General features: G+C 34.6%; 3 protein-coding genes across 3 annotated transcripts; 1 reads left to right on the plus strand and 2 right to left on the minus strand.

Moving 5' to 3' along the window:
* Window positions 1-783: 783 nt before the first annotated feature.
* Window positions 784-3,281, plus strand: LOC120085413 (putative glutathione S-transferase). Its single transcript, XM_039041378.2, has 2 exons — window positions 784-1,326; window positions 2,632-3,281. Exons 1-2 carry the CDS (start codon window positions 1,015-1,017, stop codon window positions 2,986-2,988), a joined length of 669 nt encoding a protein of 222 aa, XP_038897306.1. The 5' UTR covers window positions 784-1,014; the 3' UTR covers window positions 2,989-3,281.
* A 112-nt stretch (window positions 3,282-3,393) lies between these two features.
* Window positions 3,394-7,462, minus strand: LOC120085407 (Tetratricopeptide repeat (TPR)-like superfamily protein). Its single transcript, XM_039041368.2, has 3 exons — window positions 4,224-7,462; window positions 4,073-4,126; window positions 3,394-3,669 (listed from the first exon to the last, which is right to left on the minus strand). Exon 1 carries the CDS (start codon window positions 7,225-7,227, stop codon window positions 4,540-4,542), a length of 2,688 nt encoding a protein of 895 aa, XP_038897296.1. The 5' UTR covers window positions 7,228-7,462; the 3' UTR covers window positions 3,394-3,669; window positions 4,073-4,126; window positions 4,224-4,539.
* Window positions 7,463-8,178: 716 nt separating this feature from the next.
* On the minus strand, window positions 8,179-12,311 carry AUG7 (nuclear matrix protein). The gene is made up of 9 exons (XM_039025195.2): window positions 12,102-12,311; window positions 11,859-11,944; window positions 11,308-11,369; window positions 10,895-10,986; window positions 10,669-10,794; window positions 10,026-10,116; window positions 9,443-9,550; window positions 9,078-9,176; window positions 8,179-8,605 (listed from the first exon to the last, which is right to left on the minus strand). The coding sequence occupies exons 1-9, from the start codon at window positions 12,233-12,235 to the stop codon at window positions 8,399-8,401; spliced, it is 1,005 nt and encodes a 334-aa protein (XP_038881123.1). The 5' UTR covers window positions 12,236-12,311; the 3' UTR covers window positions 8,179-8,398.
* Between the last annotated feature and the right edge of the window lie 6,954 nt (window positions 12,312-19,265).

A 19,265-nucleotide genomic window follows, 5' to 3' on the forward strand; every position in this document is an offset into this window, starting at 1 on the left:
GAGAAATGAGAGAATTTCGTGGAGAGTTCGACAGGAAGTGAATACTGAGAGTGACCTTCCATTCTCTTCATACCAATGTTATTCAACGTTATTGGTAGAATATTAGTTGAGAATAAATGTTTTGGTAGAATGTTGGTGTTGTATTGAATGCACATTGAATGAAGGGCTGAAGAAATCGTTGAAGGAAGAAGAAATGTGATGCAATTTGAGGAGTTTTAAAAACTGAGGATAATTTTGGTATTGCACGTGAGCAAAAGGTCAGTACTAAAAAAGGTTTTAGGAAGAAGTCATTGGTAGAAAAGTTGTTGGGTTTTAGGTCATTTTGTAAAATTTTCCGAGGATGAAGGAGAAGACGATAAGGAAGTAGAGGCGAATGCGTAGGTTGGTTAGGGAGATGAGAGAGAACGTTTTTCTTCAATTACTATTTTAATTATAATTATCTTATTTAAAATAATAAAAAATCAAATTAATGAAAAGAGAGACCACCTATTATTCATAAATGAGAGACTAAAATGGTAAAATTAAAATTATAGGGACTAAATGCAGCTATTGCTTAAAATTCAGGGACTAAAAAAGTATTTTCTTTTCTTTTCTTTTCTGTGTCTCCGAAAACTGTATATTTTTAAGAAAGAAAAAAGACGATTAAAAAGCTCTCAGCACCTCGTAAGGTTAAAGATCCTTAGGAAAAAAAAACAGAGAAATAAAATCTACTTTTTCTCACCCCTTAAAGTTTTTTAGACAAAAATATAATTAAATAATTAAGATGAAAATAAAATAAAATAATCAAATTAAATCATCCAATCTCCAACCTCTAGGCATGTCGAGCTAAGGGCTAGTATTTTTCTTAGCCTAAAAGCGTATCAAAAGGGCATATTTGCAAAACACACAAAAATTCAGGGACGAGAGGCGGAATTTCCCAAAGACTTGAAGAACGGTGTCGTGCATAAAACGGGACCTGAGGACAGAGAAAACTGAAAGGTGGCATTGCCGAGCAGAAGAAAGGAAGAAATAAAAATGGAAGAAGAGCTGAAGCTGTTCAGAACATGGTCGAGTCCGTTTACTTTGAGAATAGTATGGGCGTTAAAATTGAAAGGGTTAGAATACGACACCGTTTACGAAGATCTGGCGAACAAGAGCCCCTTGCTTTTGGAGTACAATCCGATCCACAAGAAGGTTCCGGTGCTCGTCCATGGCGGAAAGCCAATCGCCGAATCACTCGTTATTCTTGAATACATCGACGAAGTATGGAAGCAAAATCCATTGCTGCCTCAGGATCCTTACCAGAGAGCCGTTGCTCGCTTTTGGGCTAAATTTGGGGATGACAAGGTAACTCAATTCTAATATGTTACTTTTTCTTTGTTGGAAAACAATTCTTTTTAAAAATAAAAAGATCCGAATTACCTAATCGATGGTACTTGTTCTTCCTAGTTTAAAAAGCAAAAATGTTAAAAGTACCATTTTGATTCAAAAGTCCATTTGATCCATTTTTAGTCAATTTTCTAGGATCATAAATCTAGTTCGTCAAAGTTTTTTTCTTTTATGGAAATTGATTAAATAATAATAATAATAATAATTTTTATGTAAAAAAATATAATAAATGAACATATTCTTAAATTTATAATAAAAATACTAACAAATAATAAAATATTCTTTTAAAAAATAATATAAAAAATGAACTAGTAGTAGGATTAACTTTTGAGATTTATTAAAAATATATAGACTAAAACTGGATCGTTCAATATAGATGGAGTAAAATTGAACAAAGTTAAAATAAAATTAAAAATTAAAAAAAAAAATGTTTTTAAAAGAGGGAAATTTACTCTTCTTAACAAAATTCTAAAGATATTAAACAAATTAAGAAAATAGAAGACATTTTTGTAGATTCTTTTTTATTAAATAAGAACATAATTGATTAAAAAAACAAAAACGTTTGAGAAAAAACTTGAAAATTATTGATGAATTATAAATTTAAGAATGGATTAAATTTTGACATTTGAAAGTTAAAAGGACTAAAATAAAATAAATTTAAAAGGATAAGTATAATTAATTCTTAATTATAAAACTATTTTTGATTGACTAATATAATATTTAAAAAAAATATGTGAAATCCTAGTAAATTGGAATTTGAAACCATTTGAGCATGTGATTTCCTAATCCAAAGGCACTAATGATCAAAGATCATGAGGAAGGGAAGAACTAGTTTCCTAGTTACAACTGAACACCCACAAGCCCACAAACGCTGAATACAACTTTGAATAAGAATAACAAAGTGGTGAGGCTCATGACTTCAAGTGTACAGAAGCACTACAATTTTACTTTATTTTTTCCATTATTTAATTTTACACTAGAATTTCCTACATTGAAATGACTTATGCTTTAAATAGTGAATTTTATGGCTCAACTAACTCTGAGAATGGTGGCTAGGAGTGTGATTTCCTAATCCAAATCATGACTCTAAACAAAAAGACTAAAATACCCTTATTTAACCATCCTTAGAAGGGTAAAAATAGAAAACAATCAAAACTCTTGAATAAAAATATGGATCATAATTTGAAATCCTTTATTGATTATACCCTAAAATACTTTTTTACCATTTCGAAAGTAATCTTGAGCTCTCTTTTTTAAGTGTAGGTTTTGGAATCTATAAAGAAAGTGTTTATGAACCAAGGGAAAGTGAGAGAGGAAGGTGTGGAAGAAGCCTTGGAGAATTTGAAGCATTTGGAAGAAGAGTTAAAAGGAAAGAGATTCTTTGGAGGAGAGACTATAGGGTTTGTAGATATTGCAGTTGGGTGGCTTGCAAACTTAGCAAGTGTATTGGAGGAAGTTATTGGAATTGAACTAATAACTGAAGAAAGGTTTCCCCTCTTGTCCAAATGGATAAAGGAATTTGCTGCTGCTCCAATCATCGATGAAAACTGGCCACCTAGAGACAAGCTTATCACTAAGTACCAAGCAATGCATCAAACTTTCATAAATAAACAAGCATGATTATGATCATTGAATATCCAACTTTTCTTCGTTTAGGCAGTAACCAAGTCTACTGTTCTATAGAATAATGTTGAAGAATAATTAAATAGTTGTAAAAGCAGGGTGTTAGGGGCCATGTGAGGGGAGGAAAGGGAAAGGGTATAGTAATTAATTGTCATAAGGAGAGTTTAGCTATATATCAACTTTTCAACTTGTCGTGAAGAATGTTATTTTTACAATGGTATTACTTTCACAAGTCCCTGTGTTCTACGAGATGTCTGTTCTATGATTTTAATAAATTTGAGTTTATGAAACTTGATGGTTGATTATGAATTTGTCTCATCTATATTGAATCGTTAATTTATGCAAATTAAATTTTGTATAACATGGGTTCGGGATATAGATTTTATAAGTTGTAAAACACAATAGGCAATATAAAAAGCATATTTCATAAATTAAAATTTGTATAGCCAAATTTATGTAGCCCAAACTCGTTACTCATCCGAAGCAAAATAACAAAATGTGAGCACTCGTATATATATGTATATATATAGTGAGAGTAGAAATTTGAGTTATATTTGGGTACTAAGTATCAAGCTTAAATGAACTTTGAAGCTGGCATGAACAATTCCAGATGCTCCAATTATCAAAGTGGCCTTCAAGAGAGAAACTTAAGGCAAAGGCTTGCGCCAAGAACTGCATCTGCATAGCAATCAAATACTGAAAATTAGTTACAACAAAAGTTAACCTGGACAAACGATTGCCAACCTCAAAGGAGATTATTTCCGCATGCTCAGCTATGCAAGCTACGTAGTCTTGTAGAAATATTTACCACATCAACGAAGGCCGACAGTATTGTTTTAAAGGAGAGCGTGAAGTTAACAGAACATGATATTCTTCTTCCTCCTACTTCTAATAGTAATCTTTTGTTTTTATTTATATTTGATACCTTTATTCATTTGTGCTACAACAAATGGAACACTTGATGATAGAAATGTTAGTTATCGTTTCTTCCCCTTCACTTTCACTGCTTTTAGGACTTCAAGTTTTTAAGAACACTAGGTAGAAAGAGAAATCAAAAGGAAGGAAGGAAAGAAAGAGAAACCTTTAGAATTTGATTCATAGGCCAGCATGAGAGATCATCAAGAGTTGGAGAAATCTGCAGGGAATGCACATAAAATCATTCACATCAAAGAACATGTTCCAGTGCAAGATATATCATTGGGAAAATGATAGCCATATAAAAATAGAATTACCGGCCATGAAGTAGCCTCTATGTGCATTCTCAAAATTCTACCTACTTTGTACAAAATATCATGTGGCATCCAATGCTCCCGTAAGGGAAACTCAACTGGCAAACATCAACTGCTTTAAAGTGCACCTGAGCTAATTTTATTCACTTTTGTTGGAAATAAGAAAGAAAATATAGCATTGACTTGCGCACAATGACAGCGATCATGTAACTTAGCAGGAACCGACCTTCTTGGATTTGCACAGAAATTGGACGAAGAGGAAACAGTTCATTTGTAGTCCAATGTGAAGATGTAATCAGGTATTAGAAATAATAATTATTCACCAGTGGTCTCCACAACTACAGGTTCCATTCTTGAATAGATGAAAGCGATTGGCATCTCTCACTAGAATTTCTCTTTGCATTATCTTAGTTATGTATTTAGTTACAGTATGACAATCTCCACATGCTCGAAGGTTTTTCATTACCAGCAAAGGGCTCCCTGGTTTTGTATTTAACAATCCGAAGGCTATTGCAAGTCTTTCACTGTGCCCACATAGCATGTCTCTCTTATCATCTTCCTCGACGTCATGCAAAGCAAATTGCAGGTCTGCAACATAACCTTCCTTGGCCATTAACCCCACAAGGTATTCGAGTAAATCTTTGACCTTGTCATACTGTTCAAATGATTTATCACCGGTCCTAAACACATAAATCCTTTTCTGAATCTCGATCCAGCTACTTCCAGGTTCTTTCTTGAGCCCTTTTGTTTTCATGGAATTTCTAACCATTCTCACCTGATCCCACTTCCCTAACGTAGAATAAATATTTGATACAAGCACATAATATCCAGTATCGTCTGAATTCAACTGAAGAATTTGCTTTGATACACGTTGGGCGATATTTGTGTGCCCGCTTGCTCGACAGGCACTAAGTAAAGCTCCCCACAAACTTGCATCTGGTTTCAATGGCATTGACAAAATAAACTCCTCTGCTTGAGCTAGTAAGCCAGATCGGGCCAGAAGATCAACAACACAAGCATAATGTTCCATTCTAGGCTCAATATTGTAGTCTGTTTTCATTCGATCAAAGAATGTGAGGCCCTCTTTGACCATTCCAGAATGACTACAGGCAAAAATGACGGCAATGAAGGCAACAGAATCAGGAAAAACACCACTTGACTCCATATCCTGAAATGCTTTTAATGCTTTCTTGCCCTCTCCATACATTCCAAATGCAGAGATCAATGCAGTCCATGTCACTACATCTTTTTCTTTCATATAGTCGAAAACTTTAGAACAGTTTTCTAAACTACCACATTTGGAGTACATTTCAATTAGGGCATTCCCAATTGGGACGTGAGATTCAAATCCTAACTTGAAAATACAGCCATGGATCTCTTTCCCTTGTTGCCGAACTGCAAGCAAAGAAGACATGGGCAAGATACCTAGTACTGTGGCCTCATCTGGCACCAACCCTTCGGTCCTCATTTCGTTAATCGCCCGAAATCCTACATTGCAATCATCAAAATGAACACTTGAAGCAATAAGCGTATTCCATGATATAATGTCATGAGCTCTCATGTAAGAAAACATCTTCAATAAGTCATTCATTCCACCACATTTAGCATACATATCCAGAAGAGAATTGCCAATGATAAGTTCAGCATCAAATCCAAATTTTATCACATCACAATGGATTCCTCTCCCCTGATTTATCTCAGCTAACTGAGAAAATATTGATAGGAGCAGAACAAAAGTGACAGAATCTGGTTTGCTTTCCATTTTCATCATCTTAAATTTTTCCACCCCCTCTTTATAATAGCCACTTTGAGTGTAACCGTTAATTATTGAGTTCCATGTCACAGAATCTTTGCATTTTGTTGAGTCAAAGACTTCCTGTGCAGCCAAAAGATCCCCACACTTTGCATACATATCTATAAGGATATTACATGCTATAGTATCACATTCATACCCGCTCCCAATTAAGTACTTATGAACAAACTTTCCAACCTGCAGATCTCCCAAGTGTCCACAAGCGCGAATGGTTGATGTAATTGTCAACACATCTGGAGTGAATTCATCTATCATCTCCATAAATAACTTGACAGATTCTTCATGCCGCCCCAGTTGGGAGTACCCACAAATCATGGTATTCCAAGTAACTGAGTCCTTCACAGCCATCTCGGAAAAAACCCGACCTGCTTCTCTTGGTCTCTCAAACTTGAAGTACATGGAAAGAAGTCCATTGCCTATAATAACATCCCCACCAATTCCAATCTTCTCAATCGCCCCATGAACAGTCACACCTTCTTTAATAGCCATTAAGCTTCCACAAGAGAGTAAAACGCTGGACATGGTGAAACAATCAGGTACCATCCCGGTCATTCTGGACTTATGATACATGTCCAGAGCCTCCTCCCAAAACCCATTACAACAATACCCAGAAATTAAACTATTCCATGATACTCTGTCTCGGTCAGACATTTCCTCAAACACATTACGTGCATTATCAAGATCCACAGATCTTGAATACATATCGATCAATGCGTTGCCAATATATAAATCCGATTCAAACCCCATTTCCACAATATGTTCATGAACTATGCGACCCGTTTTCAAGTCCAAAAGCCGGCCACATGAATTGATAACAGAAGGAAAGGTAAAAGCATCGGGTTGGAGCTTTTTTTCACGCATCTTTGTGTAATATCCAAGTGCTTGTGTGAAGAGACCATTGTGAGTGAGAGCACGTATAATTGAATTCCATTGATAGACATTGTGAGTTGGAGAAACAGTGCGAAAAACTGAAACAGAAGAAATTGGGTCTTTAAGCTGGGCGTATTTGCTTATGAGTTTGCCGGAAAAGATGACGGAGAGGGCCAATCCTGAAGTGATGATCAAGGAATGAACCGTGCGTAGCTGTGAGGTGTTTTTGGCTGAAGAAAGAGCTTTCAGTAGTGAAGAACGAATAAATTCTTGTGAAGTTTCCGGTGAACTGTTGAAGTTGGAACAGAATTTTGGGGGTGTCATCGACGGCAGGAAACGACATTGGAAAACAGCGCGGGAAGTTTTATTGTGCTCGGTTTTTCTATTTGGGCCAATTGCGATTGCCTACGCCTCGCCTTCAATGGGTAACTGTAGCAAAATTACTGGAAAATCCTCCTTTTCTTAAAAAAGGGAATTCCACATTTCAACCAAAAAAAAAAAAAAAGAATTCTACTTCCTCGGCATGAAGATAAACCATGAGGTTTGCATGAGATGTTAAGAAATTAAAATGTCAACAACAGTTATGTATATTTATAGTTTTAGTTGTTGAATAATCCTCCCTCAAATGAAGGGTCACCCATTCACTCAAAAGTTCAGTGAATATAAATTTAATATCAGATCATTTTAGTTTTAACACATACAAATATTGTTGGTATGCTTGGATGTGAATTTTAAATTATTAAAATCACTTTTGTTATTTTTAAAATCACTCTAATCATGTTTGTAATGATTTAAAATAGATTTTGATTGAGTGAAGATTACATTTTAAAATACAAAATCACTATTGTTGTATTCATAACTACTTTTAAACATGTCTTTAATCATTCAAAATTAATAAAATATTTGATTTTATACTCAAACGTAATTTTCACAGAATCGAAATCTTCAGAAGAAGCTGCTATTAACCAATCCCTGTAACGAGAAGAATCAACAAAGGCTTCACTGGTGACGATAAACAATAAACAAAACAGCAGAGAATTTGCTTGACCAAATCTGGTAAGCTAATATTACTACTCCAGTTCTAGAGGATCTGCAAGTTATCACGATCGAGTGAATGTTCGGATTGAAAATGCTCCAAAAATGCTTAGAGTATATCACAGAACTCTATGAAAGAGACAAGTTGATGTCCTACAATCTTCTATGAAAGGAGTTGAAAGTCCAGTTAGATATGCCCTTCAAACAAACTACAACCACTCGGTAGAGCTACAAAGGATGTCAATGTGATGAAAAATTTCACTATGGACAATCGGCAATAACAGTCAGTTTATAGGTACAATACAACACTGATCACAGGATGATACAACTATGCTGAATCGCATACCGCAAATTGTTTCCGTATAACTACACTCTTGGTTTAAGTTATCAGAAATCGGTTGTCATGGCTGCACACTAATCCGAATTGCAAATGCAAGAAGATCTGTTACACGTTCTTTCATCATAAAGTAACCTCTTCACCCTGCTGACCACGTTCGCGGGCAATGGAAGCTGAGAGAATACCGAGATCACGATTTAGGAATGTCAATGCAGACTCACATTCTGATATTATTCTTGTAACGGAAGATGGCTCTCCAGCAATTGTTTCAGATGATCCAATTGCCAGAGCTGCATGAGAATCTCTAAGATTCCTCAAGTTGCCCAGGAACTGCCATAACAACACCACACCACGTTACAACTAATAGCTCTAACAATAATATGAAATGAATAAATGAATTTCAAAACGACGATGCAACAGGAAACAAGGTACTTCCTTCAATATACCTATGCCAACCAAAAAAGAAACAAGGCCTTTCCTTTAGTTAAAAAGAAGCAACAGAACTTTTATGGGGGATGAAAAATATTTTTCTTTTTTCCAGGGGATCATTGTTTTCGAGGCTTTTCCTGATGCAAATTATCCGAATTCTTTTGTAATTTTAACTGATTTTATCTTTGTGCTATCAGAAAGTTTTTTCCTTATTAGTTACACGCTAAGTTTGGGTTTGTACTTCATATAATTGATGAACCAGTTTCTCGATTATTTCTTATTACAAAAAAGTATATCAAATGGGTTCGCAGCAACAATAATGAAGAACATAAATAAAGCACCATGAAAAAGGAAATAATAGCAAAAAGAATACCTTCAATAGCATATTATATGCTTCCAACAATCGGTTGGCAGCTGGACCAAAGCCATGAAGCTGTGGAACCTCCATCATGTGTGTCCAAGGACGGATTTCCTACCATAAAATGGTCATCAGAATAAATAGCAAAAACGAATATATTTCTGATCCAACTCATCCTTTCTGAGTGTTTTATACACAGAAAAATATCCACTTAGGCTACCATGAATTAGTTTAAACAGGATCACGTTCAGCTTTTAAAAACGTAGATTAGGCAGCATAAATAGTTGGTTTTCGAGAAAGGGTGAATCCATCACTAGCCTCTTTATGACAGAGTTAACAAAACATGAAACAGAGAGCCTTCAATCGCAGTTGAGACAAACCTTAGTGTAAATAATGTTAAAAGATCTTGCTGTTTCAAGAAAAGATTCCAAGTGTGCCCGCAGTTGAGATTCTACCTCCGTGTACTCTTCATCTGGGTTGTAAGCATGCTACACAAAAGAATACAAGAATATTCACGAGACATCAAAAGAAGCAACATCCAAAATAAGTCTATATTTAACACTACAAAACTGCCACCTCAAATCTAAAAAGAAAAGAAAGTTAAATCCTAATCATTTTTAGTCTGCAATAACTAGTCAATCGTACTGCAGATTGGAAAAGCTCAGAACAGCAAAAGGACAGAAAAAAGGTTGGGGGGAAAGAAGCAATAACTCATAAATCACATTATCACCGGAGAAACTAAAAAAATAGCAAAAAGACCACCTTGACCAACTATAACTTTTTCAGATTGATGATCACGACATAAATGGCCATTATTGTTCAAGTTGTTTTTATTAAAACATGTTGCAAATTACGGTAATGAATCTGGAACGTATCCCAGTGGGAGGGCAGTTCCAATAGGAGAGTCACGGCAGGTCAAATTTTCCTTAAACGTGAGAAAAACTGAGAGAAACTAGCAGAAACCTTTGATGCTAAATCATCAACTTTCTGTTGAAGATTCAACAGTATCTTAGATTGTTCTGCAAGCTTAGTTTCCAGCTCAGAAACATCTGGCCTGAAAAAAAAAATTGGATTAGCCAACGGAATGCTATAATTTAATTTTAAAATCAAATGATTAAAAGATTGACCTATGAGATTCAACATCAAAATTATGGTGGTGTGTATATATATAACAATAAATAGCAATTTAGAGTTTAAGCTAAAATGTTTAATCAGTAAGAGCTTAAACTAGCAGAACGGCATTTGTAAGCACTATACTTAATATAATACAGACAACGGCTTCCTCAAAAAAGGGGAGTATAAAATTCCCCAAGGCAGATTAACATGGATCAATAGAACTGTGTGCAGATATGGCAGTAGTAGACATTTTACATATTATTTATGATAAAAGTAATAAAATGGGCATATTGATAAAATAAACCAGAATGAAGAAATGGGCAGAGGATGTCAGATCCAGAGAACACAGCTCAAACAGACAGTGTTTGGAGTATCTTGAACAATCAGAAGAAGAGAAAGGCACTTTCAATCTAGCTTGTTGATATCCAAGAAGAATTAACAATGCTAAAAAATAATCAATAGACATAGATTGATGTAGGAGGATCATTACAATGGATATATGGACTGAATTTGAACGTCAGCAGGAAACAATTTGCATTCTTCTGAGAATATTTGAGCCTGTTTCTCTGCAATAGAGTCAATGAGTTGTATGTCTTTGGCAACCTGCTCATCAACACTGCAGAAACAATAATGCAAAAACACTGATTTCCAATATTCTTGCTCATTTATCAGAGGATTGAATAATATTTACCAATACAAGCTAAACAAAAGGCAACCTCCAATCTGGATTATCAGCATAGATGCTTGCTTCAACAAGATCGACAATAAGACGAATCATTTCAGTTCGCTCCTCATAGCTTCCCCGTCCCTATAGTACAGCATAAAGTTAACAAGATGTTAGGCACACACACGATGAAGGTGTTTGCTAAATCCGTAATCAAGTGGATACAGAAAGCTTGATTATATGCAATATAGACTAGACACAATTATGGATATGGGAACTCATACAGAACAAAATGATATTACTGTTGCTGCATACATGGGTGTGTATATGCTTGCTTGCAAACTTCGGCATGAATAATTGTGACAGGTTACTTAGTGAGTTTATTCCAAAATTTATAATCTATAGAGATGGATAGCGTTAACTAATTTTACTCGTACAACAAGTGTAAGGAATTTAGAAGCGAACTTGGATAACTTCAGTATCAATAGTGGTTGTAATGCCCAGAAACTTTGCAATTTCTGCCAAATCTGCAAAATACAGCCACGGTTATAACGCACTGATCGATCTAGTGATAGAAACCAAATGTGTACCAAAATTTGAAAGACAGCACTAGAATGCAAATAAAAGCAACAATGAATTAATAATTACATATGTCATGCATCAGGTAATGCAGCGAGATAAAAGACAACTTGATGGCAGGATACAGACAGGGATTTTAACATGCTGAATAAATATTTCATCATTTTTAAAGTTGTAACCAACCTACTTACAGGAAGTAGATTAACCCAGAGGTATCCATTTCATCATAATTCCCATACCATCTTGACGTCTAATTACATGTTCATCACAGTCTCGTGATAAGGCAACCCGATCTATAAAACTAAGCTCTCTAAAGGATAATGGTTAAACAAACATCCATGTAATTTGATTAGCCAGTGACACAAAAATTGAGTTTGTCCCAGATGCCACTGTGCAATTAATCATATAATCGTGAAGGATGAAATGAGAAGACTGACACTGAATGCGACCAGTTTCTTCATCGCGATCAATAGCATCTCCTTGGATATTTTGTTGCGAGAACGGCGACTTATCACCCAACAGACTACAGTTTAAGAAAGCAATGCAATAAGCCATTAAACATCCAATAATCCGGTGAATGACTGAGCTTCAAATTCAAGAAAACAACGAAAACAAAAGGCTCGGAAATACAATTTGAATAGTTTGAAGTACGTAATTGAAAATCAATCAAAGGTGGGTACCGGAAGAAGAGCCACTCAAGAAGGGCGTAGCGTTCCATGCCAGCGAAGAGGAGGGACTGAGCAGGAGCATTGGCTCTAGGGTAATTGAGCATTGATAGCTTCCTTTGAATCTCTTCCATTTGCCTCGCTGCCATCTTCGTCTTCGTTCGTCTAGCACTGTACTTTTTGAATTCTGGGCATTAAAGACCCCGTTTTACTCTTTGCTCTCTCTCCTTAGACCTCTCTCGGATCCGGATTCAGAACATGATGAACCGGGCCGAATCGGTCGACGAATTATTTAAGCCGGTCTGAATTTATATGCCCTACTGAATTGATCTAGAAATGTTATAAATTAGGACTGATCAGAAAAATATGAAATTTTTAAGTTTCATTTGAAAAAATTGAAATTGGTTTCAAAATTATAAAAATAATAAAATGAATTTGTATAATGGATGATACAAATTAGTAAATGACAAAATTATCCTAAAACAACAAAATTAAGTACAAACGAGAATGCAAAGATACATTGCTCCAAAAACAACACGAATACCACAAATATACTCTATCTAAACAATCTAGAACCACAAATACACAATGTCTAAACATTCCATAAACAAAAATTAAAAATCACCCGATATGATCCATAATGCTTCTAGTTGCCTGTGGCACACGTGTATGTGAGGGAGGATGACGACGGGGTCATTAGAAACTTATGAATGTCCACAACGATGGACTTCTTTCAAGGTGAGAATGAAGTTGATTGAACCAGTGAAGTTGTTGGCAAGCAAGTATTTGAAAGAATTGCAGCTTCCAAACGATGTGACTATTGGAAATATAATTGTTTTTTACACCAGACCAATTATAGGGAGTTTCGTCATCTTCATTCCATGTGACCATTTTGTCTTCATTTCACGTGACCATTTTGGTCATATAATCTTGAAAGCCAACTTTAAACACTATCAATCCCATGAAGTCATTGTTGAAAATGATATTCAAAGTAGAAACAAAACCAGGAAACATGTGTGCGAGTAAAAAAAGTCGGCGACCTGGCGAGGGTGGTCGTAAACAACTAACGAAGATATGGAATTCAAAATAGGGTTGTTAAACCAATAATCACATATATGAGATTGATAAGGAGAAAAAGATATTTTGGAAGCAGTTAAGTGAAGAATATGAAATTGTGGTTTTTTAGTTATCTTACTTAATAATTATAATATTATCGATAATATTAGTAATAAATCGAACGGCACATGTTTCAAACATTTAAAGTTTAATTCCCATTTATATATATTTTATTAAAGTAGAACAAGCTCTTTTTACATGTTTCTATATGAAAAATTAAAAACATCGAAAATATGAAGAAAAAAAGATCAAATTAATTTGATAATAGTATGTATAAAGTAATTAAAAAATGTTTAGATATGATTGAATTTGTAACAAATATTTAAACAAATCGAAAGTTAGCTAAATAAAACCAAATTTGATGGTAAAAGATAAATTCAAATATAAATTAGAGAGAAAAGTCAGGAAGTTTTTGTTTATTATGATTAATTCGATAAGTAGTTAGATAAAAATTATAATTTGATAATAAAATATAAATTCAAATATAATTTGGCTGAGAAAATCAAGAAGGAAGCTCGTTTATTTACAATTAGACTACTCGTAATTATATTTCCATTTAAGCTTCAACAATTACATTGTATTTATGACTTCATCAACTGCAAAACTTATGAAAGAAGCACAAGAGACTAACAAAAATAACAATATTGTAAAAGTGAATACATATTTATTTGTTGAAAAGATAGATTAATGGTATAATAATATAATAAGATGATAATAAATAAAAGATGATTTAAAAGGGATAAAAAAAAGGAGAAAAAAGTCAACTTTTAAATGAAATATACAGATTGATGATTATATGTATAAAATATTTAGTACAATCCTAATCAGGATAAAAAATAATAATAATAATTCGAATTCAAAGTAATAAAAAAAAAAAATAATGTAAAATCTAAAGATGTATTACAAATCAAAATAAAAACAGTGATAAACAAATTAAAGATTGGTTAGTTATGAATATTTTCAAAAAAATGTTAAATCAAATTAAAATAAATATGAAACCGTCATTTCAAATTTTAAAATGGAAGAAAATTTTGGCACTTTTATTTCTTGAATTTGTCGGGTTGAAGTCTCCTAACTGACGATTCTATTTACATTGTATTTTTATTGAGAATTGATACATGGTTTCATAATGGACGATTCAATTTACACGATATTTCTATTGAAAATTTAAACATGGTATAGCAATTAGGAAAAATTAAAAGGATGTTATCCTTTTAGAAACTATTTAGGAAAATATTGTTGTTTTCAAACTATTTGTAAAAATATATATATATATATTTTTTTTTTTTTTTTAATAAGTCGAGGGTTGAAAATTCGACCTAGATAGGTCAAATTTTGAACCCTCAACCTTCCTTTCATTTGTACGACAAACTTTGAACCCTCGACCTTGCCCTTCCTAACATTATTATTGAGTCTGTTTAATTATCATTCTAGAGACATTCCTCTATCAAAAGATCGTATTTCTAAATTTTCATAAGGTCCCCTGGAATTCCTTCCAAAGCTTGTTGGATAATTTTCACGGATTTTGTCATCTCAGCAAGTCTGACTAAATAACGAGCTAATGAATCTCCTTCTTTTTGCCACTGAACTTCCCAATCAAATTCGAGAGCGAGAGCGAGAATACCGTACAAATTTTCCATTTTTTTTTCTTTTTTAATCATTACACATTCCACCTTCTTCTTTCTTTCTTCCTTTCTTTTTTTTTTATTTTCTAGTTTATAAAAACAATTTCTAAAAATATTTTATTATTTTATTTAAACTCTAAAAAGAATAAATTAAAAAATAATAATAAAAATTAAAAAATGTAAATTAAATATCTCATTTATATAAAAATAATTACACAAATCAATGTGTCCACAAGGCGGACGTCGTCGATTTCGAGCTGATTGTCGTCGTCGACTTCGAACTTGAGGTTGCTCGGGTTCTTCTTGATGTTGCTCTGGTACCTCTGCAGGCGCTTCATAATATAAATATTCATTATGCTCTCCACGACCTCGACCATGTCCATGCACGTATGAAAACGAAGGACCAGCCTCTGAGTCATAATGTCCTGAACCAAATGCTGGCATCATCATCATCAGACTAACATAATCAGTTTGACTCTGTGTCTGCATCATAGGGGACAATTCTTCCACATTATATGCAACCTCATCAAACTCATCATCTTCCCGAACAGGTCTTCTACGTCTAGAAGCTGATGGAGGAACAATAGGTATATCGTACATATAATGAATTTCCTCTATATAGCTTTGGTTGTCATTACATATAGCAAGAACCTGGTTCGGATCATTCGCAACCTCACGGAGTCTACTGTTATTCGATCTCTGTGAATTATAAAACAATTAGACAATATTTAAAATAAATTTAAATTAAAAATAATTAAATAATATTAATTCATTTACCAGATGACCCACAGCTGCTCCCGGACGAGTGACGTAGCGCCTTGTGATATTATTATACCAATAAATATATTTGGAGTGGCATCTGTATCAAACTGTTCAAGAGAAACCCCACTGCAATAAACCTTGCACGATAGTGCCATCGCACTACCAAATGTGCAACTTTTTCGGACCAATCTCCAGTCCTTAGGTCAATATCATGCAGTACGGGTTCAGTATTATAAGGTGATGAGACATCCTGCTGAAAACCGAATTGTCTCATCACCCTATCAGGAAGATGCCATTCACCAATATGAAAACATATGAGAGGACTCATCGTCCGCTATATGTTTTGACCATTCGTACAAAAATTAGGCAAATTATGCATAATAATTTTGTACGGCTCCCAAATAACCTGAAACAAAAAATATTATATTAGAGAATATTCAAGACAATTACAATAAAAATGTGAATAAAATAATCAATTAGGTTTAGTGTAATGTACCTGTTCAGGTTGAAGCAGATCAGACATGTATCTATACTGGTTGACTATATGTGTGGTTGTCCTAGTCACACAAAATTTGTCTCTCCACCTAAATTTTTAAATTGATAATTAAGAATTTAAATTAACTAGATCAGTGATATAAAAATTAAATTGAATTAAAATAACATACCGAGAACCGTAGGCTCGTCCAACTAACTGAGCGTCATTGACATGATGTAGCTGTGGAGTTATTGTTGGAAATCGCTCCCAAGCCTATAGTTGCAAAAGTATGAGAGACCCAGCTATCTCTCGAACCTCAGGTCTTGTTGCTTTGCATAGTTGTCTATACAACCATGCCAAGCATGCTCAACCCCACGAATATCGCCCCGCATCATGGAGGTTAGCTAACAGTGGCAGGAACATCAAGTGAACAAAATGACTTGATTTATCTGAAAACAGACTTCCACCCATCATTTGTAGTACATATGCTCGCGCATATCTTATGACGGTTTCCTCGTCTGCATCATCTGTGAGCTCACGAAATTGTGTTTCTAACCATATTAAACTTAACCTCGATTCTTTAATCTTGTCGGCAGGTAGGGTCGCACTGAGGTACAGTTGACAAACTTCTAACCAGTCATCATACATCACTCCGGTGATCGACTCACCGTCAACAGGTAACCCCAACAACACTTCTATGTCGTGTAGAGTGATAGTGCACTCTCTAACAGACATATGGAATGTATGTGTCTCGGGCCTCCATCTCTCGACCAAGGCTGTGATCAGAGGCCAGTCCAACTGAATAAATCCTAATCTGACAACCCCATAGAATCCAAATGTGTGCAGTAGCGGTAGCATTCGAGGGTGGAGCGGAATAGTGTGCTGGAGAACTGCCTCTCGACGTCTGCAAGATATTTCTCCAGTAGTACGATCTCATCATACAACATATGATCGATGAATGGACTGGTCGTACAAAACATCGGGATCAACAGGTCTTGGGTTTAAAGCCATGATCTGGAAAAAAAAATATTAAAATTGACTATAATTGAATAGTAGAGAAAAATATGAGGGTAAAGAATAATGTAAAACTTTATTGATTACAATAAAAAAAAAAAAATGAATATACAATAGATTATTATAAAAAAATTGAATATACAATAAATTATAATAAAAAATTTGAATATACAATAAATTATAATAAAAAAAAATTGAATATACACTAAAATGAATATATAATAACAAAATTATTTATTTTTCAATCCCTAACTATCTGGAACCCGTCTTAGTAATGAAGGACACTTCCTTCGATTATGTCCTAACTGGTTACAAAATCCACATCGTTGTCGAGTGGCTGGTTCTGTCCAATCCATCTCGTTGTGATAACGTGAACTTTTCGGTCTACCAGTTTTTCTCAACAACGATGGATCAGGATGTAAGACGGGCATATTAGGGTGCATGATCCAGTAATCTTCATACAGTACAGGTTGAAATTGAGGAGAGTAACATTCAGCATACGTTGACAATTTGTAGTAGTCCTCAATAAGATCTTCGTAGTTCATGTTAAAATGTGAGCAAACGGCCATAAAATGCGAGCATGGAATGCCAAATGCTTGCCACTTGTTACATGAACAGTACCGTTCGGACCTGTTTAGCCTCAATATTTGAACGTTTCCTCCTTTGGCATTGAAACTATGACGCCCGGTCTTCACATGAAACACACCTTCATACCAATCGCATGATTGTACTTCATGTTTACTAGATCGTGCAGCCCATTTATTTATTTTGTCGTGTGCATACCTGAATTTTTACTCCACTTAGTATTGTAAAATATTTTTGAAATAAATTATTAATAAAATATATATATAAAAAATAATATTACCGGGTGTATTTATCTTGACGCTCCAATGCATCCCTTATTTCTTCTCTTCTTTTCTTGAAATAGTTCACGCATTTGAAGAATGTTATCTGAGCAAGAGCATTTATAGGCAACATTCGAGCTCCTTTGAAGACCCTATTTATGTACTTTGATAGATTTGTCGTCATCCATCCATATTTGAATCCTCTATCATGTGCTTGAGTCCATTGCTTTAAATTAATGTTGTCAAAAAAAACTTAGACAGCTCCGATTTATTCCTTTGATATCTTCAATTGCTTTGTTGAACTTTTGAATTTGAAACTGACACCCGGCACGATAAACATAAATTTTCAATGAATTAAATTTATACTTTTTATTAAAGTTGATGACGATATGTTGTAAGCAGAAACAATAGTGACATTTCGGTCCCGTCCAACTATTTGTTGGGTTGTTCACCGCTATAATTATACCAGCATGTCGATCTGAAATTAAACACATCTCTTCGTGTGTTATAATTTCTCTCAGGTGTTTCAGGAACCATCCCCATGAGTCTACAGACTCTTCATCAGCAATGACAAACACAAGTGGAAGTAGATGGCCATTCGAGTCAACTGATGTAGCAATCAACAGTTTTCCTCTATATTTGCCGTACAAATGTGTACATCTATCTGAATGATATGCCGACATTTATTAAAAGCTTCTATACAAGGACCAAATGCCCAAAATATAGAAGTTAGAATAACGTGGCCTTCAGTAAGCGTTTCTTTAACTCTCCACTCTACTCATGTTCCAGGATTGGTCTGTTTAACCATATGTAACCACCTAGACAACAATTTGTAAGACTCATCCCAATCACTGAACACTTTAGCCAACGCTTTTCTTTTTCCCTCCCATACCCTATGGTAAGGAACATGATATTCAAACTTTGATTTGATGCCGGACTGCAGTTGTGCCACACTGATAGATGGTTTTTCTCTTATGGCGTCACAGAACTCCAGTGCAATCATTGATGAATCCAATTGTATGTGACTTTGACTTAGTTCTGAATAAAAACATGTATGCTGCTCATTATACTTAGTGATCTCAAACAAGTCATGCGATTTTTTTCTTTATTGCACGAAGTCTCCACTTGCAACCTTCCTCCCACTTCTCACACCGAATTGTCCAAATCATCGTTGTAGATTCAACAACCTCGTATGGTGCGTGACACTTTATTGCAAAACATTTGACCACGTGTTGTAGCATTTCCTTATCTTGACAAATCATTCCTTTATACAATTGCATATTGTCAATGTTTACAGGAGCTACAATTGGGTCAGGTTCCTGAATGCTATCCAATATATTCA

Source organism: Benincasa hispida, chromosome 1 (assembly GCF_027475165.1).
Source record: "Benincasa hispida cultivar pf3 chromosome 1, pf3_genome.v1.1, whole genome shotgun sequence".
In the NCBI taxonomy this organism is placed as follows: Eukaryota; Viridiplantae; Streptophyta; class Magnoliopsida; order Cucurbitales; family Cucurbitaceae; genus Benincasa; species Benincasa hispida.